Source organism: Marmota monax, unplaced genomic scaffold, assembly GCF_021218885.2.
Source record: "Marmota monax isolate L192 unplaced genomic scaffold, Marmota_monax_Labrador192_F-V1.1 WCK01_AAM20220418_F8-fsc00178, whole genome shotgun sequence".
NCBI classification, from domain to species: domain Eukaryota; kingdom Metazoa; phylum Chordata; class Mammalia; order Rodentia; family Sciuridae; genus Marmota; species Marmota monax.
The window spans coordinates 569,806-592,945 of record NW_026694501.1 but is presented as its reverse complement, the minus strand read 5'-3'; the positions used below and the strand labels follow the sequence as shown (position 1 = coordinate 592,945).

At 48.8% G+C, this 23,140-nt stretch overlaps 2 protein-coding genes across 8 annotated transcripts in view; both read left to right on the top strand.

Moving 5' to 3' along the window:
• The first annotated feature begins 2,019 nt into the window (after positions 1-2,019).
• Itpripl1 (ITPRIP like 1) lies at positions 2,020-5,655 on the top strand. Of its 3 annotated transcripts, XM_046420066.2 has the most exons (3): positions 2,020-2,249; positions 2,421-2,532; positions 3,274-5,655. In XM_046420066.2, the coding sequence occupies exon 3, from the start codon at positions 3,288-3,290 to the stop codon at positions 4,926-4,928; it is 1,641 nt and encodes a 546-aa protein (XP_046276022.1). In that variant the 5' UTR covers positions 2,020-2,249; positions 2,421-2,532; positions 3,274-3,287; the 3' UTR covers positions 4,929-5,655. The 3 variants fall into 3 exon arrangements, with proteins under 3 accessions (XP_046276022.1, XP_046276023.1, XP_046276021.1); XM_046420067.2 differs by lacking the exon at positions 2,421-2,532 and having other exon boundaries at positions 2,020-2,407; XM_046420065.2 differs by having other exon boundaries at positions 2,020-2,532.
• A 135-nt stretch (positions 5,656-5,790) lies between these two features.
• Positions 5,791-23,140, top strand: part of Ncaph (non-SMC condensin I complex subunit H) — a 37,809-nt gene continuing 20,459 nt past the window's right edge. For 2 of the 5 annotated variants that reach the window (XM_058571393.1, XM_046420060.2), the window contains exons 1-7: positions 10,669-10,749; positions 17,395-17,632; positions 17,771-17,861; positions 18,789-18,881; positions 19,322-19,460; positions 20,290-20,414; positions 22,600-22,789. In XM_058571393.1, coding sequence (XP_058427376.1) covers positions 10,731-10,749; positions 17,395-17,632; positions 17,771-17,861; positions 18,789-18,881; positions 19,322-19,460; positions 20,290-20,414; positions 22,600-22,789 — 895 coding nt within the window. In that variant the 5' untranslated portion in view covers positions 10,669-10,730. Of the gene's footprint in view, positions 6,324-10,661; positions 10,750-17,394; positions 17,633-17,770; positions 17,862-18,788; positions 18,882-19,321; positions 19,461-20,289; positions 20,415-22,599; positions 22,790-23,140 lie in introns of those variants that run through there. The other 3 variants (XM_046420063.2, XM_046420062.2, XM_046420061.2) reach the window with 3 other exon arrangements.

Genomic DNA, 23,140 nt, shown 5'->3' with positions numbered 1-23,140 from the left:
CTGAGCCACAACCCCAGCCCGAACACACATTTTTAAAAAAAAAAATTTTTTTTTAATTGTCGATGTACTTTTACTTTATTAATTTATTTAAATGTGGTGCTGAGAATCGAACCCAGTGCCTCACACATGCTAGGCAAGCACTCAACCACTGAGCCCCAGCCCCAGCCCACATTTTTAAACAATAATTTAAAAAATCATTGTTATTGACACTATGAAATGTGTCATCCCAACACTGTCATGTCATAATTGGAAATATAACAGAATTTCCACAGTACTGCTCAGTAATGATGTGTTAATCCATGCTTCATCATTCAAGTTTAGAAAAAAGTAAGCTTTGGAACTTGAGTCATGTCAAACATCAGGGGCTATCCTGATCCACAATTAGATAAGTCAGTAGTTCTGGAAATTCTATCCAAGTTGTGTGGAGGTTCCCTCTGCATTGCCCGGGATAACAAGACTTGGAACTTGACCTGTCTTTCAGCAGATTGGTTTCAGTTAGTATATAATGGTCATCATTTCCTTTGCTCCTCAGACAGCTGACAAAGGACAGGAAGACTGAGGGCTTTTTCTGATACTCTGCAAATCCATTTAAGGAAATTCATCATGGATCCCCCCCCCTCTGCACACCCCTTTACTGGGTTTGCAAATCCAGGGCCTTGAGTATGCTGGGCAAGTGTTCTGTCACTACACAAGTCCCCAGCCCTGTTGCCCATGGGGGTTTCTTTTTTTCTTTCTTTCTGTATGTATGTATGTTTTTATGTATATATTTATTTTGGGTACCAGGGATTGAACCCAAGGGCATTTAACCACTGAGACACATCCTCCATCTTTAAAAAAATTTTTTTTTAGTTGTGGATGGACACAGTACTTTCATTTTTATGTGGTGCTGAGGGTGGAACCTGGTGCCTTACTACTGCCAGGAAAGGGCTGTACCCCTAAGCCACAACCCCAGCCCCCACCCCTGCCTTTTTTGAGACATTCTCCTGCTTCAGCCTCCTGATCCATTGTGATTACAGGTGTGGGCCACCTGGAGCAGCCTGTTGGCATTTCTTAATGAGAGATACAGCGTGTCCAAGCTTCCATACTTTATTACATTCTTTTATATAATTGTGTCATCAGCAGAGCTGCCCCTAGGTTTAGGATTCTTTTTTCCTCTCTAGTGCTGGAGATTGAACCCAGGGCCTCACACATGCTAGGTAAATCCTCTGCAACTGAGCTACATCCCCCGTCCTTTTCATTTTTATTTTTTTTCCTTATTTTATTCGTGCAGTTATAGTTATACGTGATGGTGTAATTTGTACTACCTATTGTTACATGCGTACTCTTTCTCTCTCCCTCCCCTCCCTCTCTCTCTCTCTCTTTCTTTCCTCCCCCAAGAGAGTATCTCGCTAAGTTGCAGGCCTCAAACTTGTGATCTTCCTGCCTCAAGTTTGTGATCCTCCTGCCTCAGCCTTCCAAGTATCTGGGATTACAGACGTGGGCCACTGCCCTGGCTTGGTTTAGGCTTCCTCCTCCAAGATGGCTAGAGTGGCAAGCTTCAAAGTGCCTCTCATGAAAGGACCAGACCAGGGCTCTCTACTTCCTTGAGAGTCACTTTGAAAGAGAAAGGGGCTGGGGAAAGACACCTGCGCCTGGGCGTGGGCTGGGAGTTGAAAACACCCCCCATCTCCCGTCCTGCTTTACTCAGAGCCTGGCCGGAGTGAGAATGGCTTTCCCCGTCAATCTGCAGCTTCGCCACCACCATCCTCACCCCTAACTCCCAGCGAGTTACACTCCACGAACTGAGCAGAGTGAGGCTGACTGCGGACCCGCCAGTGCCCGCTGGCCACCTAGGGAGGCCCAGCGGCAGCGGGCGGCGCTGCAGACCCTCTGCTGTCCCCCAGCTGTCCCCCAGCCCCCGGAGCCGGCCGACTGAGCTCGTGTGCCGGCGGAGATCCCCGGGCGCGGGCGCGGGCCTGGGCGGGGAGCAGCTCTCAGGGCTGGGCGGGGCGGAGCCGGCGGCGGGAGCGGCTGCGGCGGGCCGGCGCCCTCGGAGCCCGCTCGGCAGGGCTGGGGTGGCCCGCGCCCGCCGCGCGCAGACTCGCGGACGCTCGGACAGGCATGGTCAGTGCGCCGGGAGCGGGGAGCGGGACCTCTCCGGCATGTGGTCCGGGAGGTGAATCGGGAGCCCACACCCCGCCAGGAAGAAGGCAGGGGCGGTGGAGCCGCCCTGTCTCTTTAAGACTGTGTTCCTGCTGACACCGACGACGGTGAGCAACCTGGCCCCAGGTCCCGGCTGAAACCCAGGGAAGGGATGGGTCCTCGGTCTGATTCCGAGAGGTCGATCATACAATTCTCTGGACGTGGATTTGGAGAAGTCATCAATGGTCGGAGGGCTCCACTTTGGGTCAGAGCCCCCAGATAACTTGTAAGTTTTTCAGGGCTCCTGGAGAGGGTGGTGAGAAAAGCGAGGCCAAGTGCCAAAGGGAAGAGGGCCCCGCACCTGGCTTCGGCGTCCTAGGCACCTGGGAGGCACAGATCTTCATGAATCTGGTAAGTCCCTTAGCTCTTGGGCTTGGGCGTTGGGTGGGGAGGCAGGGGAACCTACCCTGGTTGGCTGTCAGGGCCTTGAGCCTGTTTCCTGGACTGAGCAGTGGAGCTGCACTGATGGGGCATCTGGCAGCCCCTCTGGGGACCTCAGAGGGCACAGCAGCAAAGAGCTGGTAGCATTGTGCCTCCAGGTGCCCAGTGGGTCAAAGGGTGAGGCTGAGTGGTCCGATGATACAGGGTGAGCAGCATGAGCATTGTGAAGTCACAGAGGAAGTGGGATGCTACAGCTGGGGCCTCAGGCTGCAGGAGGAAAGGTGTGGCTGGGCCGACTCAGGGCCCTCTGTCTGTGGAAGGGAGCCTCTAGGATCAGCAGGGCATCTCTGGTGCCCAAGGTGGACTGATGAGTAGTTGGGTGAGGCCACCCCACCGCAAGGGTCCCCCTCCCCATCCTACACTGGAATGAAACAGTCCCTTGTCTGCCCACCGGAAGCCTAAATACCACCCACATCATGTGGAAGGAAAGCAGCAGAGAGACTGAATGGCACATCCTGCTGTCCCCCTTTCTCCCAAACCTCTTCCCAGGCAGGCCACCCTTGCTCTGTCCAAGCCTGGCTCTGTGAGCTTTCTGTTCCTCCTGAGTAGTTGACTTCCAGGATTTGGGGTTACCAGGGCTCTGGGGAGCATGCGCTGGAGAGAGATGCCTCTGGAAGATCATCACTGACTCCCATCCTCCCACTTCTCCAGATACAGAGGCCTCCATGGCTGTGATAAGCCTGCTGTTCTTGGCAGTGATGTATATTGTACACCACCCCCTGATGGTCAGTGACCGGATGGACCTGGACACACTTGCCAGGAGTCGGCAGATGGAAAAGCGAATGAGCGAGGAGATGCGGCAGTTAGAGACAGAGTTTGAAGACAAAAAGCGAGCGGCCGAGCAGAAGCAGAGGGCAGAGAGCTTTTGGAGAGGAGATACGTCCAGTGATCAGTTAGTGCTGGGGAAGAAAACTGCGGGGTGGCCATTCCAGGCCAATGGCCAGGAGGGTCCTTGGGGCTGGCTGCTGGGGAACCTGTGGAATGCTGGCCTCTTTTGCCTTTTTCTCATCTTTGAGTTCCTGCGACAGAACATGCAGCATGAACCGGCCTTTGAGTCCAGCAGCGATGAGGAGGAGGAAGTGCGTGTTGTGCCTGTCACTTCTTACAACTGGCTCACCGACTTCCCCTCCCAGGATACCCTGGAATCCTTTTACAAACACTATATCCAAAATGCTATCCGGGACCTGCCATCCACCTGCGAGTTCGTGGAGAGCTTTGTGGATGATCTCATTGAGGCCTGTCGGGCACTCAGCCGCCGGGAGGCTCACCCACAGTTGGAGGACTGCCTGGGCATTGGGGCTGCCTTTGAGAAGTGGGGAACCCTCCATGAAACCCAGAAATTTGATATACTTGTGCCCATCGTTCCCCCAGAGGGTACCATGTTTGTCCTGGAGATGAGGGATCCGGCGCTTGGCCGTCGCTGTGGCTGTGTATTGGTGGAATCCGAATGTGTGTGCAAGCGTGAGAAGCTCCTGGGAGACGTGCTGTGCCTTGTCCACCACCACAAGGATCACTCAGTGGCCTTGGGAAAGTGTAGCAGTTCCATCAAGGCAACTCTCTGCACCGGCAGGCACCTGGATGTGTGCAAGACTGTGCAGTGGTTCCGGAACATGGTGGGCAATGCCTGGGCCCTGGTGGCCCATAAGTATGACTTTAAACTCAGTCTGCCACCGTCTACCACCTCCTGTAAGATCAGGCTGGATTACCGCTCAGGCCGCTTTCTGTCAATCAGCTTGATCTTGGGGGTGCAGCGGGAAGATACCTTGGTCTACCTGGTGAGTCAAGCCTCTGAGCCGGAGCAGCTCACCAGTGTGGACTGGCCAGAGTCCTTTGCAGCCTGTGAGCACTTGTTCCTGAAGCTGGTAGGGCGCTTTGCCCCTGAGAACACCTGTCACCTCAAGTGCCTACAGATTATTTTGAGTCTCCAGGACCACCAGAGCTTGCCCCCTGGGGCATCCCACCCCATCCTAACCCCCTACCACTTCAAAACGGCACTCATGCACCTGTTGCTGCGGCTGCCCCTGACAGACTGGCAGCAGAGCATGCTTTCTCAGAGGCTGCAGGACCTCCTCTGGTTCTTGGGCCGTGGCCTCCAGCAAAGGTCCCTCAATCATTTCCTCATTGGTAACAACTTCCTGCCCCTGACCATCCCCATCCCGAAAACGTTTCGGAATGCTGAGCCTGTCAATCTCTTCCAGCACCTGGTGCTGAACCCCATGGCGCACAAGCAGGCGGTGGAAGAGTTCCACAACCTTCTGACCCAGGTGAAAACGCTGCCCTGTGCCCCATTGGCTGGGGCACCTTAGTGTAAAGGCCATTAAAGAAAAAAAAAACCCACAAAAATGGAAGAAGGTATTTCTAATTCCTCAGGCTGCCAAAGAGTTTATCTTTCCACATATATCACTGGTGTATATGTATGTGACCTTCACCTTGCCAGTGGGGGCTGTGGATAGTGCCTGAGTCCCTGAGGATAGATGCAGCCTGCAGGGTCTAATCTAGGGGGGCTGAGGTCTTCTCCTGACTTAGCTTTCATCATGACCCAAAGAAGGTCCGGGGAACTGGATGTTACAGGAGGATCTTGTAGCTAAGGAGCTGAGATCCTGTGAAGTTGTGTTTCTATATCAACACTGGAAGCAAAAGAGAACCAGAGAATACCTCCATCCCAGCCTCCTCTTTTTGTGAATGGTTCCCACACGTTCCTTGTGAATTGGGTCCCTGTTGAACTGTTAGCTGGATTTCCCTCCCAGGGGACTCCACCTTATCCCAAATACTGTGATGGCAGCTTCTCATACTTTGCGATCTAATTTTTCAGACCTTTGCTGTGTTGAAAATATAATCAAAATGTTTTTTCCATTTTCCTAATTAACCCTATTTTCATGACATTATATTTTGTTTTAAGAAATGAGAGAAACTCTAGTACTGCCCAAATCATTTTAGCATTGACTCACAAATATTCAGTCAATGGTGATTTGTCCCATAACTGAGATAATGTATTTCCTATATTTAATTAAAGCGCAAACATTTTATGACCTCTCCTGGGCCTGGAAGCAACATTTTAAAACCCCTCAGGGACATTATAAAGGCTGAGGGCAATCTTTCTGGGGGCTCTGTAATTATCAATTTGTTTCTGAGGAGAAGCCACTTGTGTGTTATATGGAAAGGTTTAGCTACCATGTGTAGCTGGAATTTTCTGGTCATGCCTTTGTGTTTTCATCAAAGATGACAAAGGGATTACTTGAAGTATGTTTGTGGTTTTGAAAAGGGGGATATCACAATCCAGGCCCACTGCCAGGGCTAGACAGGAAGGGACTGTGAAGCAGTTCAACTCCAACAGAATCCTGATTCTAAGAGATATGGTTGGTGTATTTTCCCCTCCTTTCAAAACCTTGAGCACCCTGAGGAGGGGCGTTAAGAAGTAGTGGTGGGTGTGGTTGTTTTGGAAAGGTTAAACTGTTCCTACCCAGTACGGCCAGGGAAGATCTGTTGGGAAGAGGATCTGGCCCCACATTCAACTTGGTCTTGGTGGAGGTGAGATGCCGACTTTTAGGACTTGTGTTAAGACCTCCACACTTTCTTCCACTCCGGGAAAAATAAATTAAATATCCCAGAAACCAATATCAGTCAATATTCGGGACTCTTGCTGCATGAAGCTATTCTGCTCCCATGTCACCTGCTGGCATCTGCCAGGTACTGGTTTCAAGGTAAGAAGCAGTGATGGTTGATTCTGTCAGTGGGATCTTGGTATTTTTAAAACATCTGTATATTTTTTTGTTGAGAAAAATCTTTGTTGGTGTTTTAGTTCGAATCAATAAGGAGGCTATTTTCTGTATAAACTGGAATCTTCAATAATACATTCAGCAGATCAGCATCCTTACATGTCTGTTCCCAAGAAGTTCATGTTACTGACAGCTCCATCATACATCCTGGTATTTCTCAATGTACCTTAAACCAGTCTGCCCTGTGGTTTCTCAGTGGCATGGCCAGTAGCCAGGAAAGAGTAACTCAAACAGTAAGGAACATCTAGGTTATTAATTTTCATGATGCCCAAACCAAAATATCAATGACATTAAAAGATCTTAGTGGCTACAAACAATGTAAGCACTAGAAGTCTACCTAGGTAGAAAGAAGGTGCGATCTTTAGGTCTACATGGCTGTTTCTAGTCTAACAGGAGACAAGAAAATATGAATTTATGAGTGGGCAGGCAATTACAAAGGGATCAGTCAGCAAAACTTGGGTGGGGCAGAAGGTACAAGAAAGAGTACATGAAACAAAAAAAAAACAACAAAAACAAGTAGTAATGAAAAGAACAGACCCGTAGTGCTCTGGGAATACTTTCACAATTAAAGGGGAAACCTCTGCAGATAGTTAGGAAGCTAAGCTTTATTCTGAAACAAAACCTGGCAAGCCCCAGGATACAACAGCATTTCTAGTTAATGGGACTGCTTGGCCCTGACCTAGTGGTCTGGGCACTGTTCTGCTTTACATCTGGTAATTCATTTAATCCTCACATTAGGACCCCACTAAGCAGGTCCTTTATCCCCTCTATTTTACATAGGAGGAAACCGAGGCATGCAACTTTCCCATGGTCACATAGCTCAGGAGGTGGCAGAGTCTTGAAAGTACCTGTCCTCGCAAGCTTTCAGTGGTTTTGGAATGAAACAAGGTTTAGGGGTTAAAGTGATTTGAAAAGAAAAAAAAAAGTGCCATGTTAACTTTAAGATAAAGAGAAGTATAGTTCTGTTTGGAAATTCTAGAAGACAGAAATTGTTGATTCTTAGCCCAGTCTTAGGAGGTCAGGAGTTTCATATGGCATACAAAAATTAAAGGCATTTGCATAGAGGCCAAAATGAATGCTAAGCCATTTCCACTATATGTATGTTCCAGTGCTTGATGGTTTAAATCAGGAACTACATTGTGATATAAGCAGCTACAGGATGGAAAGGCAGCACAAACTTCTTTTTAGTATGGGGGTATTGAACTCAGGGGCCCTCTACCCTGAATTACATCACTAGACCTTTTTACTTTTTTTTGATATTTATTTTTTAGGTGTAGAAGGACAAAACACAATGCCTTTATTTTTATGTGGTGCTGAGGATCAAACCCAGGTCCCGCCCGTGCTAGGCAAGCGCTCTACCGCTGAGCCACAATCCCAGCCCGACCTTTTTACTTTTTGAGACAGGGTCTCAGTAAGTTGCTGAGGCTGGCCTCAAACTTATGCTCCTCTTGCCTCAACCTCCCCAGTAGCTGGATTACAGGTCTGTGCCACAGGGCCCAGCTGGTTAGAGCAAATTTGAAGCCAAAAGGTAGCTTGTTCAGGTAGCCAGTTGATACTCCACTGTTCTTCACCTAAACTTAGGCTGCTGTCCATATATTTGGGGGAATCCCAGAGAGGAGCACAATGTGGGAGAGGGCTGGCACCAGCATTGCTTTTCTGGCAGCTTGCGAGTGTGGGGAGGGGCCTGCCACTTTTATACAGAGGAACTGAGCTTTGCATACTGCTGATAAATCTTGCAATCTTTTGGCACCTTCAGTAGCCCTAACTCCAAAACAAAGACAGCATTCAGAGCAGGAAGAAAGACCTGCTTGCATGGGGTGTGTCTGCCCCACAGAGACCTGGGATGAAGCTGGCTCTGCCCCCTGCACCCAGCCCCAAGCAGTCAGCTCCATTATCACCAAGAACAGCCTCAGCCTCACCTAGTGGGCTACCAAGAGCCTGCTCTGCCAGAACTCTAAGCTAGTTCCACAGTGCCTCCTATCACCCTCCCAACCCCGCATCCTGAAGATCACAACTATTTCCTCAAGTGTGCTCAGCAGAGAGAACCAGTTAAGCAAAGGCGATAACAGGGACCCTAGTACATAATGAGCCCACATGCTCACAGAGTTGACTCTATTACCTAATTCTTCATAGTATCCAGTGAAGGGGAATCATCCCCATTTTGTAGACTGGGAAGAAAATGGTGTCCAGAGAGGTTCACATGCCCAACCCAGGATAGCACTCCATGCCCAGGGGGTAAACCCCAGGGCCTCAATCCAGGATTTAAACTTGTCCCACTAGGTTCACTCAATACCCATTTAAATACTTGCTGGGTTAGGTTAGCATCAAGCCCTGGGAAAACAATGGTGAACAAAGACTGATTTGTCCCCATGGAGTTGACAGTCTGGAGGGGACAGACAAGAAAGTCACCCAGCACATGGAAACTGCAATGTGGACTATTTTCTTGAAGCCTCCAGTAAGGAGATTTGAGTATTAGGGAAGGCCTCCATGAGAAAGTTACAGGAGCTGAAACCTAACAGCTAACTGGGTGAAGGTGAGGATGAGGTTCTTAAGTGGAGGAGAATGCACGTACCGAGGCCCGAAGTGAGGCGGGCACGGGGAGGGCAAGTCTGAAAGAAGGCCCAGTTGGCTGGAGGGTAGGGACCAAGGAAGGCAAGGTTCAAGATGGGGCTGGGAGGCCACGGGGGCCAGACCCTGCAGGGCCTGGAGGCCCCTGCAGAAGTTCCCGGGACAATGGACCCTTTCAAGGGTTTTAGACTTCTGGAAGTGGTGGGGAATAAGTGGGAGTGACAGATCAGATTTATACTTGGCAAACACCACTCTGGGCCCAATGAGGAGGCCAGAGTAGGGCAGCAAGAAGGTCATGTGGATGAAAAGGAGAAAGGCCAATACTGAAAGAGATTTTTAGGAGACGAAAGCTGGATAATGGATTATGTGCAAAGAGGGCAACATCCAGGATGACTCTTGGGTGCTGACTCTGGCATCCACGAGGTGAAGAACACTGTCAACTTTTCTTTGCTTATCTCACACTGCCTAAATTTGAAAGTGGTCACTGGCATACAAAAACCAAATAGCTTTAAAAGTGACTTTTGACAAAGTGCAGCGTTTTTTGTTGTCGAAAGGATTGAGAGGCAAGAGGTGCCTGTGTCAAGAATTGTTGCACTCTGAATGCCACTAGCAGCCTTGAGGAGAAACATACTAAAAGACACCATATGTGTGATTCATAAGAAATTATAGGTTAGGTGTCCAGGTGTAATCCAGGGACTGAGGAGGTTGAGGCAGGAGGATGGCAAGTTCAAGTCCAGGTCAGCAACTTGGTAAAGCCCTGTGACTGGGGATGTAGCTTAGTGATAAAGCACTCTTGGGTTCAATCCCCAGCACATTCCTCTCCCTGTTCCCCAAGAAAAGTTATAGGGTGTTCTATGGATATTTGAGGGAATTGTCCCATCTTTCCTCCTATAATACCATTCTTGGGTATTATTCTTGGGGTTTGATGAAACTCAATGGACACGTGGCATTTGTGGCATTTTATGCTAAGCTCCGTTAACTTTTCCAACTTTTTTTTCTTTCCCCGTTGCTGGGGATTGAACCCAGGGCCTTGATGCTAATTAAGCACAAGCTCTACCACTGAGCTACACTCCAGCTCTCCAACCTTTTTGTAGGGGGTGGGGGTAGAAGATGGTTTCCAGGAATTTTTTTCTTTTAAAATATTTTTTAGTTGTAGACGATACAATACCTTTTTATTTATTTATTTTTATGGGGTGCTGGGGATCGCACCCAGTGCCTCCTCACACGTGCTAGGCAAGCGCTCCACCACTGAGCCACAACCCCAGCCCTCCAGGAAGATTTAATCTGAATTAAAACGACGGCCTTCATTTTCTACACACACATTTTGCCTCCGTCCTTTCCCTGCTTGGAAAGCGCTTCATAGGGTCCCTCTCACTTCGGTCCCACAGCTGCTCTATCCCTTCTCTGCCTTTGCTGGTCTCAGCACAGGTCTCCAAGGAGACAGTCATCTCCCTCCCCATTACAAAGCCCTAGTCCGCCCTGCTCAACGCTGGCTCCTCGGTGCCCAGTTCGAACTAGCGCTGGGGAGGAGAAGGTTCTCATACAGACCGCCCGACGTCCACTCACAGGGCGCTGGCCACGGGTTGCCAACTCAGGTGGCCGTGATGGCGTATAGCCCGCGGACACCCTTTTTCGTGACGGACCAAAGCGGTGTGCGCAGGCGCAGGCCAGGCCCCTCCCATTGGTGACGTCATACGGCCGTTTGGGCGCTGGGCGTTTCTGCGCGCGCAATTTAAACCCAGTTCCGGAGACGCTGGAGGCGAGATGGGACTTCCAGGCCCAGGTGAGGCCTGGCGGACAAGGCCCGGCGCGGAGCGGCGGTTCGGGTGGGCAGGCGGCGGGGCGGTTCCGAGAGGGAGTGTGGACCCGCTCAGCCCGGTTCTTGGTCCGCGGGCTCCGGGAGAGGCGGGCGCGGGGCGGGCGCGGGGCGGTGGGGAGGGGAAGGGAGGCCCGGGCCGGAGCGCTCAGCCAATCAGGACGCGAGTCGGCCAGCGTCGGAGTCGCGCGGGGGCCACCCAGCTGCTAGTTCCTGGGCTCCTGCACCACGCTCGGTGTGTTTCCTTTAAAAAGATTTCCATGGATAGTTTCATGGAAGCGTTGGGAAGCTCTTGCTTAGCGTTCATGCATTTGTTTTTGCATTCATTCAAAAGTATTGGTCGCTCCCTTTGCGCCAGACACAGCAGATCCCTGCCCTCTTGGATCTGTTTTCTAGTTTAGGAGACAAACAATACACTAAATAGTTAACAGATGAGGTTTAGTGCTGTGATTGAGACTAGAACAGTGTGGGGTTTCTGTAGATTAGGAAAATTTTGTTTTTGTTCTATTTTGTGGTGCTGGGAATTGAACCTAGGACCTTATGGAAGCTAGCAAGCAGGCAAGTACTATGCTACTGAGCTACATCCACAACCCCTCAAGAAAGATTTTAAGTGTTCCAGGCAGAAGCATGTGCAAAATGAACAGGGAAGATTGATCCTGGCTTTCACTAGGACCTAACTAAAACATTGTGATTAAGCTTAGTGAATGAGGTTGGACAGGTGGGCAGGGCCTGGAAGGTCTTTGTAAGAAGATTGGGAATAAATTAATATTTTGGACATAGTAACTGTGACTTACCCCAGAGACACTGAAGTCAAAGAATCCATAGTCACTTGGATAAGGATTTGGCATTCAGAGGTGAGACTGATGGACTGAGAAATAAATCCATACACGTATCATCATCACCGTCTAGATCATAAAACCATAGGGCAGGTGAGATCACTAGGAGAACCTTGTAGAGAGTACACCCAGTACCAGCATTCAGAAACTGCACAGGAGAAGTGCTGGAAAAACTCAAAAGGCAGTGGTATCATAGAAGCCAAGAGTGTTTAAAGAAAGGATCTTCAGGTATTTCAAATGCTGCTCAGTCTCAAGAGCCATGAGGCCTGAGAAATGCCATAGTGTTTGACAGCATGGGTGTTGCAGCTGACCATGGCAAGACTGTTTTCATGAAGTGGTAAGGATGGAGTCTGACCAGGGGGGTTGAAAACAGATGAGGACGTAAACACAGGAAGTATGTGCACTTGGTAACGATGCATTGAATGGATGGATGCATGTTAGAGGCAAAGAGAAATCAGGGAAAGAAGATTAGGAGAATTAAAGCATGTTTCTAATTTTCAAGTTTTCCTTTTTATTTCTGCTAAGATCTCTTCTCCCAAGGTCCGGTTCCCTTCCTTACTCTGCAGTGCCCACATGTAAACAGTCACAAGAACTTTTTTTAAGTATTGGAGGTTGATCCCAGAGGCACTTAACCACTGAGCCACATCCCCAACCCTTTTAATTTTTAAATGGGAGACAGGGTCTCACTCAGTTGCTGAGGTTGGCTTTGAACTTGTAACACTCCTGCCTCAGTCTCCCAAGCCATTGGGATTATAGGCGTGCACCACTGCTCCCAGCTCATCAAGAGTACTCTTGATTTTGTCCCTAAAAATGTTTCTTATCTCCTTTCTATTTTGACTTTTGTTTTGGACTCAGGTGATAGTTACATTAATTATACTCTCCAACTTGTGGGAAGCCATCAGGGGAGCATCTGAGATTCTTTTTTTTAATATATTTTTTTTAGTTGTTGATGGGCCTTTATTTTATTTATACGTGGTGCTGAGAATCAAACCCAGGGCCTCACACATGCCAGGCAAGCACTCTACCACTGAGCCACGATCCCAGCCCAAGAGAATTTTTTTTTTTTCTTTGTGGTGCTGGGGATTGAACCCAGGGTCTTGTGCATGCTAGGAAAGCACTCTCCCAACTGAGCTATATCCCCAGCCCGGGAGATTCTTGTATTTATTCCCTTTTATACCTACTCATCAATCCTATTCCCTCCCCCTCACATGGGCAGCCATTTCATGTTTATTGTATATCACTTTGGAATCACCAATTTTTAAAAATATTTTTAAAATATTTATTTTTCAGTTATAGGTGGATACAATATCTTTATTTTATTTTCATGTGGTGCTGAGGATCGAATCCAATGCCTCACACATGCTAGGTGAGCACTTCACCTCTGAGCCACAACCCCAGCCCCGGAATCAGCAATTTTGAACCAGCTAAGATGGGTGTGTGTTGCTGGGGATGGAACCTTGGGCTTTTCACACGCTGGGCAAGTGTTCTATCCCTGAACTACACTCCCTGCCTGCTCTGTGTTCTTAGTCTTATTTGGGGAGGTGAACAAGCAAATTCTTGGAGCAATTGCTTGCTTAAAATTTCACCAACTAGTCAGTGATGAAGTGGGGATAAAGCAAGGCCTTCTGATTTTTAAATCTGGAAACTTCCCACCTAGAAACATCTTCTGAGTTCCTTCATCTTTCTTTCATCCAGGGGTCATAAGCCTGCCCTAATACAGTAAGTCATAGCCACTCACTACCCTAGTCACACCCTAGATCTTGTCATTAACAATAACTTCACCAGCTCGTCACCTCAGTTTTAAGTACCTGGCTTTTTTTTTTTTTTTTTTTTGGCAGTACTGGGGGTTGAACTCAGGGACAGTCTACCACTAAACTGCATTCCCAGCCCTTTTTTGTTTTGAGACAGCGTCTTTCCACCCTGGATCCAGGGTGGCCTTGAATTTGGCAATCCTCCTGCATCAGCTCCCCAGGTAGCTGGGATTACAGGCATGCCACTGTGTGGTACTGGGGTTTCAAACCCAGGGCTTTGTGTATCCTAAACAAAGGCTCCACTGCTGAGCTATGCCCACAGAAAGTACCCCACTTCTCAAGTACCACTCTGTCTTTTTAGCCTATGTTCTTTTATGCCCCTGACTCTAACCGTCTTTTAATCCAGTGGCCCTGTGTGCTTCTGCTGTTTACCATCCCTCAGCTTTGCCGCGCCGTTGTTCCCCTCTTTTTTTTTTTTTTTTAATATTTATTTTTTAGTTTTCAGCGGACACAACATCTTTGTTTGCATGTGGTGCTGAGGATCGAACCCGGGCCGCACGCATGCCAGGCGAGCGCGCTACCGCTTGAGCCACATCCCCAGCCCCATTGTTCCCCTCTTTATCTTGGTTACCTCCCTGTCAGTCCATATAATCGGCACCTTCCCCTTGCCTTCCTCCTGCTTCTGTACACTGCTCTACAAGGTCACCCTGCTGATTAATTCAAGCTCGGCCTATTCTGCGCACCTGAGGATGGCACCAGCCTCCGCACACCAGGCAGTGGTGAGAGAACAGCAGGGCTATGACCTACTGAGTGGTCTCAAGGGGACCCTGAGCTGCCCAGCAGTCACGCTGTATTTCCTGGTTCATTCACTCTCCTACTCCTAGATGACTGACTACTCAGACCTTCCCTTCTCCTCAGATCTCCAGCACCCTGTTCCCGCCCTCCCCTTGGCTGCTAAATTTTTTGATTCCACTTATCCCTATTGTATAGGGAAGATAAGGGCGATCAAGATAGAATGAGGCAGGTCCACCACTGCTCCTGCTCCTGCATGCTCCTGCTCCCCTGCATGCTTCTGTGTACCCTGCATGCTCCTGTGTACCCTACATGCTCCTGTGTACCCTGCCATCCCTCCTATGATGGGGCTGGACTTGCTCTGCTCTTCACAAAGCCCACTCCTTTGTGTATTTGAGAATGTTGTTCAGTCATTTTGACCCTTCCTTTTGTGATATCCCTGTGGTAGGCTGTGTAATGCCCCCAAGGTTTCCAGACCCTGTGAATGTGTTATCGTCCATGTCTGTGGAAAGGAACTTTGAAGATGTGATGAAGTTAGAGGTCTTGAAGTGAGAGGACCCTGGGTCATCTAGGTGGACCTAGTGTAATCACACTGGTCCTTATAAGAGGAGGTAGAAGGGCCAGAGTCAGAGAAGATGTGATGATAGGAGCAAGGGATTGGAGTGATAAAAGGAAGGAACCAGGGACTGGGGTTGGGGCTCAGAGGTAAAGTGCTCGCCTAGCATGTGTGAGGCACTGGCTTTGATCCTCAGCACCACTTAAAAATAAAATAAGATATTGTGTCCACCTATAACTAAAAAATATTTTTTTAAAAAAGAAAGGGACCAGGAACCAAGGGATATAGGCAGATTCTAGAGGCTTCTTGAAAAATGAAAGAGAACAAATTCCTCATTAAAGCCTCCAGAAGGTGTGCCACCCTGCTAATACCTTGATTTTAGACTTCTGACCCCCAGACCTGAAGAATACATGGGCTTTTTTTTGGGGGGGGGGTGGTGCTAGGAGTTGAACTTACTGCACTTGACCATTGAGCCACATCCCCAGCCCTATTTTGTATTTTTCATTTAGAGACAGGGTCTCACTTAGTTACTTAGTGCCTCGCTGTTGCTGAGGCTGGATTTAAACTCATATCCTCCTGGCTCAGCCTCCTGAGCCGCTGGGATTACAGGTATGCACCACTGCGCCTGGCTATGTGTGGTGGTTTGTTCCAGGAGTGCTAGAAAACTGGTACTGTCTTTGCTTCATTCTTTCTACCTTGTTGAATTTGTTGGTGGTTTTTCATGTTGAAAATTGCTTTCTTGACCCCTTTTCTAACCTCCCTCCTTTGTTTTCCAGTCCTGAAAACCTCATCTGTTGGCTGCGTCAGGTTCCTCTTCTCCTACCCTCTCCTCTATCCACCCTAGCTTCTTCCCTTTTCTCTAGGAAAACTGCTCATGTCAAGATCTCTAGCCAGGTGTGATGGCGCATGCCTGTAATTCCAGTGGCTCAGGAGGCTGAGGCAGGAGGATCGCAAGTTCAAAGCCAGCCTCAGCAACTTAGCTAGGCCCTAAGCAACTTAGCAAGACCCTGTCTCAAAATTCAAAAAAGCACTGCTGGGTTCAGTCCAGTGACCTCTAGATTGCAGACACAGTGGCCATCTGAGTCCTCATCTAATCTGACCTGTCAGCCACAATCGACATAGCTCATAGCTCCTTCCTCTCCTTGACCTCTTCTCGCCTGGCGTTAGAAGGCTCCCTCCTCCTGCTCTCCTCCCTCCTCGTAGTTGCCCCTTCCCCGTCTCTTGCTGTTTTTTCTCAAGTCCATGCTGCCTTGGACGCTACTCGTCTTTCTCTTCTCTTACTTCTTCAGTGAGCATCTGGTTTCATGGCTTTGAATACCCTGTGTGTGCTCAGGACTCCCAAATTCACATATCTAACTGGGGACTTTTCCCTGGACTCTGGGTTAGTTGTCCAGCGTCTGGCCACTGGATGCCTCGTAAGCACGCCAGGCCTGGCGCCTCGGCCCCCCTCCCTGCCTGCAGTGTGCTTCTCTGTCTTCCCTCTCAGATCCTGGCAAGCTCCGTTTCATCAGTTGTTCAGAACAACACTGGAATTAGCCTTGGGTCTTCACGCCCCACACTTAATCCGTCAGGAAGTCATGCTGGCCCTGTCTGGACACGCTGTCCAGTGTCAGGACACTGCTTAGCTCACTGCCACCTCTGGTTGTTGGTAGTTGCCTCCTAGCTGGCCTTCCTTCCTGCTTGCCTGTTCTCACTCCCCGCTCAGTCTGTCCTCTGCATGGAGCCAGAATGCTCCCCTGGAAGCCCAGGTTAGGTCACTTTATTCTTCTCGTCGTCCCATCCCTTTCCACTTACTCCAGATGGCCTGTGAGTAATTGTCCTTCCCTTGTCCTGACTGGTGCTCCTGCTCCCCAGCCCTGGAGGGTCTGCCCCCGTTAACCTCTGGTGCTGCCCTGCGGCTCCCGCGACCACTGCTCCTCGCTGCTCACGCGGTGCCACCTTTGTGTTTGCTGTTCCCTCTGCTTTCATGAGCTTCCCCTAAATATCTGCATGGTCTTGGCTCAGCTTATTCCTCAACCTCTGTTTTCCTTATGAACTGGAAGTTAGATCTGAAATTTGGTTAGATTTAGGTTCAACAACTTTGGTTGGCGTGTTTCCCGAAGAGTCTCTGAATTTCATGTTGTACAGCATCAGGAGATGAATCAGCTTCAGAGTGTCAACGTGGTGACTGCTGATCGTTCACTGTAAAAGACTTCCTTTGCAGTTAGCAAGTGACCTGTGGGCCCTCCTTTGGAATGTTCTATTTGTTTTACATATTTGTGATATCCTCTGTCCCCCATCAGAACTTGGAGGAGCTGGGATTGGAACCCAGCTTGTCTGACAGTAGCCTGTATTTCAGCCTTGCTAGGCCCCTGGGTCTCCCTGAAGTCCTGCCTGTAGGCTGATCAGAAGCAGCAGCTTTGTCTTATCCACCTGCACCGGGCTGTGGACAGGCCTGGCAGCGCTCTGCCACCGTCCTGCGCCCAGTTCTGTCCCCTCTTTATTTGCTGTTCAGTACTTAGATTCACAATAGCTGCAGGGGATGTTTGTCCTCCCACCTCCATGCCCCACCTCTGAGGTCTGGCATCACAGACTGGAGGCAGAGTTCTTGGTGGGGTGTGGGGTGGGGCTCTGCCCTGAGCCAGATCAAGTCCCACGAGGCCCAGACAGATTTTCGTTCCCTCACTGCCAACCACAGTGAACGGCTCTTCCTCAGAGACCCGTGGACACACCCACAGTGCCTCCTCACCTTTGGAACGGGCATGCCCCATGCCTCTGCCCAGGAAGGCTCCGCTCAGTACTCCTGTCACCCCGGTCCTTGAAGACTTCCCTCAGAATGATGATGAAAAGGAGCGGCTGCAGCGGAGGCGCTCCCGGGTCCTGGACCTGCAGTTCAGTACCGACTCGCCTCACCTGTTGGCCTCCCCCACCAGCAGGTGAGCAGTGCACATCTGAGCGGGCTCTCCTGGGTGGCCCTCGGCTTGTGGGTCCCAGCGTCTCCTTATGGGTTCTGGGTTGTGGGAACTCATGGTGTCATGAGTCCTTGCCAGAGTGTCTGGTTGTTTTCCCTTTAGGAGTGTTGATGCTTCCACTACAGTACCGAAATTCACAAACACACAGATCACAGAACATTACTCCACTTGTATCAAACTGTCCACTGAGAACGTGAGTATTTTCTGGCTTATCATTGAACATTTTGCATTTTTTTTTTTTTTTTGTACTGGGGATTGAACTCAGGAGCATCAACCCCTAAGCCACATCCCCAGCCCTATTTTGTATTTTATTTAGAGACAGGGTCTCACTGAGTTGCTTAGCACCTCACTTTTACTGAGGCTGGCTTTGAACTTGGCAATCCTCCCGTCTCAGCCTCTCAAGCCACTGGGATTATAGGTGTGCCCCGTCATACTGGCAAGATTTTACATTTTGATCACAGCAGTCTGGCTCTCTTGATTGCATGGAGAATGCATGATAATTTTTTTTAAAAAAAATTTTAGTTGTAGTTGGACACATACCTTTATTTTACTTATTTATTTTTTATGTGGTACTGAGGATTGCACCCTGTGCCCTGCACATACTAGGTAAATGCTCTGCCCCTGAGCCACAACACCAGCCAGTGATAATTCTTTTATTCTCCAGTGCTTTCCTAGTGCAGGCGTTTCTTGCTGTGGTTTTACTGTCTCCTGTGGGCCTTGGTGCTCTCTGGCAAGTGGCCTGCTGCTGCAGTTCCTCTGGAGAGGCAGCTTGGCCTAAGGGTGAATGGGGAGCCCCCAGAGCTAACAGTGTGTCCTGGGGCCCCCACCACCCACTATTCATTGGAAATGAGGATGGTACCTGCCTCAGCTGAGTCCATCTGAGCATGACCTTGCCCCTTGTGTATAGGAGGCCTCAGGATGCATGCGCTCTCATTCTTCAGGCCCCAGAGGAGGAGGGTATGTGTGGGCTTGGTTGTGTCATCAAATGTTTGTATAGCTGAGATCTGTGGCAAGATGTGGGTTTTCCTGTATGGAAACTTAGCTTCCTATGTTCAGAGTAGGATTATTTATATAAGCTAGTCTATGAATAACAAATCTTCCTACAATTTTCTGTTTTCAGAAAATCACTACCAAGAATGCTTTTGGCTTGCACTTGATTGATTTTATGTCAGAAATCCTTAAACAGAAGGACACGGAACCAACCAACTTTAAAGTAAGAAGGACATGTGCTTTTTCTCCTGTCTAGGTTAATGGTGGTCTTTTTTTTTTTTTTTTTTTTTTTGGCACTCAACCACTGAGCCACATCCCCAGCCCATTTTTTATATTTAATTTAGAGACAAGATCTCCCTGAGTTGCTTAGTGCCTCACTAAGTTGCCTCCTGAGCTTCTGGGATTACAGGTGTGCGCCACCACGCCTGTGGTGGTCATTTCTAATGCTTATCATAACACAGTGTTTGCAGATACACAAGAGCCTCCTGATTAGACATGATAGTGGTTACTTTACCTTCTTTCCTCAACTGATGAAATGCAGAGAAGACAGTGTTGGGGGCATCTCTGTCATTTTTTTTCCACAGAGCAAGTAAATATTTAAAGAAACTGTTCAGAATGCTTTTCTCTGCTTCTTCATGAACATAGCTCTGCTTATTTGGCTAGGTGGCTGCTGGCACCCTGGATGCCAGCACCAAGATCTATGCTGTGCGGGTGGATGCTGTCCATGCTGATGTGTACAGAGTCCTTGGGGGACTGGGCAAAGATGCACCTTCTCCGGAAGAAGTGGAGGGCCATGGTGCAGGTATGTGGGTTGGGATCTAGACTTAAGGTGCTTCTTTTAGGGTATACTAGGTAGTTATTTGAGTGACATTGGAATGAAGTTGCAAGAAATTGGTTACCTCATTTTATTGAAGACATGGACATTTGCAGAAGAATATATATGGACTTTCATGAGAAGATCACAAAAAAACGTAGATAGTGCACCACCAGGGATAATTACTTTATTCGCTGGGAACTCTTCTTATTGCTGGTGTTTTTGGAATCATTTTGCTTTTTCTTTTTTGGGGAGGCAGGTACCAGGGATTGAACTGGGGGGCACTTGACACTGAGTCACATCTTCAGCCTTATTTTGTATTTTACTTAGAGACAGAGTCTCACTGAGTTGCTAAGTGCCTCACCATTGCTGAGACTGGCTTTGAACTCTCAATCCTCCTGCCTCAGCCTCTCGAGCTGCTGGCATTACAGGTGTGCACCACCATACCCAGATCATTTCACTCTTTCTTATGGGCCTTTGGTGCTCCCCTTCCACTTGGCTGCTTTGGGCTGCAGAGGAGTTATTTTTCTTTGTAAAGGAGAAGGACCTTCTAAAAGCTTTTAGGTTTTCCTTAGGAAAGGTTAAGTAAATATCACCAGCTAGGAGCTTCTCATTGTGCGTCTTTGGAAGTCAACTTGTATACCTAAATCTGGTAATTCAGTTTTTCCATCAGCTACGGATTTAGATAAGTTGTTGCTTTGGGAGAATTTTATGTTTAAATATGAGCAATTGTTATGGTTTTGAAGAACTTGACTTCGTTAGTTTGGCCACATGCTACAAAGCAGTTCTTGCGGTACAGTCTTCTTCCTTCTTTCAGATGGAAGTGCTACTGAAATAGGAACAACTAAAAAAGCTTCAAAGCCAAAGAAGAAGCATTCGTACAAGACCATTGAGCAGAACATAGACAACCTCAATATCTCCGAAGCAGATCGAAAGTGTGAGGTAAGGAAGTGTCTGAGTGTGGTCTCTGACTCATTCAGTACCTCCGGCTGAGACTAGGCAGGGCCCAGCCTCCCTTGCTGGTCTATGCTGGCTTAAGCCTCCAGGGAGTAAAATATTTAGCTGGCATCTCTGCATTATTGTCCCTTAGCTTTATAATGCATACTGAAGGTGGCAAGCCTCAGTAGTTCAGAATTATTGAGTAGAAAGAGGATTCTGATACAAAAACTGAATTTTACTTCTAAGTATGTGCAGTGGCATTGACGATAGCTAACATTTACTGTACACACCCTGGGTGCCGTGTTCCTCCCTAGACCTGTCCTCACAACATCCACGTTCACTCTTAAAGAGGTGACTGAGGCACAGGGCTCTTTGGTGATGGGACTGAGAGGATACCTGTGGTGAGAGAGCTAGGCTTTGAAGCCAAGTGTCTCTAAATGGCCTTGCTGTTTAGCAAATCCTAAATAGTATGCTTAAAGAAATAGTTTTGGATGACATATTTGTGGTTAGAACCATTAATTTAAACAAATGGTGTTGCTCCAAAGAAATTGTTGTTGGAATGCTGCCGTTACCAGTGTTGTTCCAGGTCTGGGAGCATAGCCGAGCATGTGTGGCTCCCTGAGTTTTATCCCCAGCAAAACAAACAAAATCCTTTTTGTTTCAGCAACCATTTTTATTTTTGTTATCTTTGAACCTTTCTGGGAGTGTATCTATAAGAAAATTCTGAAACATCCAATTTCAGTTGTCCTCAAGAATGGTTATAAGTTTACTTTCCCACCAGCAGTGGCCTGGGCTTCTTCTTTCTCTACCTTCACAGCGCTCATAAATGGTAGTTAATGTTACAAGACGGGGAAAGGGCTGAGCTCTGGGCTACCCTGCTCTCAGGACTTCTGAGAGCTGAAGAAATACCCAGTAGGAGGACAATGGAGAGTGTGGTCTCCAAATGAGAAAGTGTTGCCCTTCAGGGAACAGCTCTGACCCAGCAGCAGCCTGAGCCCACTGGTGCGCTTGGAGGGGTCCTCCTGGAAGGGTGCTGTGGGGCCAGTCTCTGGGTTTGGAGGAGGAGCTGGGGCCCAGGACCCAGACCTCTGAGGAGGGCATTGCTGGCCCATGCTAGGAGCTCTGAGGGTATACAGTAGGCCCGCTCTCTGAGTCTGAGAGACTCCAGATTGGACTCAGCTGCTGCTGTGCCGAATAGCACTGCTGGCACATCTGGTGAACAGGGCTGTTCAAGTCCCGCAGGCTTCCTCTAGCGCCCCCTGTTGGCCGAGCCTGACAGCTGCTGGCAAAGCCAAAATGTTCCAGCCCTGCATGAAAGAGGAGAAAAGGAAGGTCTGTAATAGCTTAGTAACTGTACACAGGCCAGTGTCTTGTGAGCATTTGTGAAATGTTATCCATTGGGGAATTGAGGTGGAAGTGACACAGATTCGTGTTACTATTCTTTTAGCATTTGAGAAAAACAAATGGGGGAGGCGAAGGAAGATACTGAATACAGGTGGTAGTTTTGAAGAGTCTTGCTGCAAACTGGAGCAGAATAAGGGGTGGCAAATTGAAGGAAAAGTAGAGTTAAGAGGTTTGTTTTTAAATGGTTGAGTTAGGTGGGTGCAGTGGCTCAGGAGGTTGAGGCAGAGGATAGCAAGTTCAAAGCTAGCCTCAGCAACTTAGTGAGGCCCTAAGCAGTTTAGCAAGATTCTCTCTCTAAATAAAAAATAAAAGAGGACTGGGGATGTGGCTCAGTGGCTAAAGCACCCCTGGGTTCAATCTCCAAAAAAGAAGAAGAAGAAGAAGAAATATTTCTGTTCAGAGCAGCAGTAGAACCTTGTGACCAGCTCTGTCACAGGGTTTTTGAACCAACAGAATTTGTTGGGATACTATTCTTTCGCACTGGGCATTTTAGAAGTAACTGTTGGGAGCGGTGGTGACTGGTAGTTACCTGTCCAGGTGTCCTGTGTATGAACAGGTGGACACATGTGCCTGTCACCACATGTGATCACCTGGAGCAGATTACATTTAGCCCTCTGACTACACAGAGCCCTTTCTGGGCAACTGGGACTTTAGCTGATCAGTTAGGGAGCCGCTGTACACTTTGATCCCCGTGCACCCTCCTGCAGATGAGCAGGTCCCATGCTGAGTCCTGCTGCTTCTGGCTGCACAGCTGATACTTGAGTGTCCGTGTTCTTCCATTCAGGTCGATCCCATGTTTCAGAAGACCGCAGCCTCATTCGACGAGTGCAGCACTGCAGGGGTGTTCCTCTCCTCCCTCCACTGCTGTGACTACAGGAGCGAGCTGCTCTTTCCTTCTGACATCCAGAGCCTCTCCACCGCAGAGCCTCTTGAGTTGCCAGATTTAGGCTGGGTAGAAATGACAGACCTCAAAGGTAAGTCTGAGTTGTGCTTTTCCCCAGGGCCTTCAGCCTTCTCAGGAGCTTCTCCACAGCGGTGCTGAGAGCGCCCATGGCACTCTGATGTCACTTCCTTACGTTACCGTAAGGTGCCTCTGCAATGCCAAATTGGGTGTCCTTTGGGCGGTGCCTGGCGACCCACTCACTGTTCCCCTCCCAGCATGGAGTCTGAACAGTAGCCATTGCCACTCTGCCCTGTGTGCCCGCACCTCAGGAGCCCACTGTTTGCAGCAAGCTCCCACAGTCACGGGCTCACCCTGGAGTGTGACAGAACGTGAGAAGGGGGCTTAACAGGTATTCTGTCTAGCCAGAGAGGCCCCGTCCTTG

Excerpts from the sequence above, each read along its gene's own strand:
- Itpripl1 (XM_046420066.2), top strand. The coding sequence starts at position 3,288 with ATGGCTGTGATAAGCCTGCTGTTCTTGGCAGTGATGTATATTGTACAC.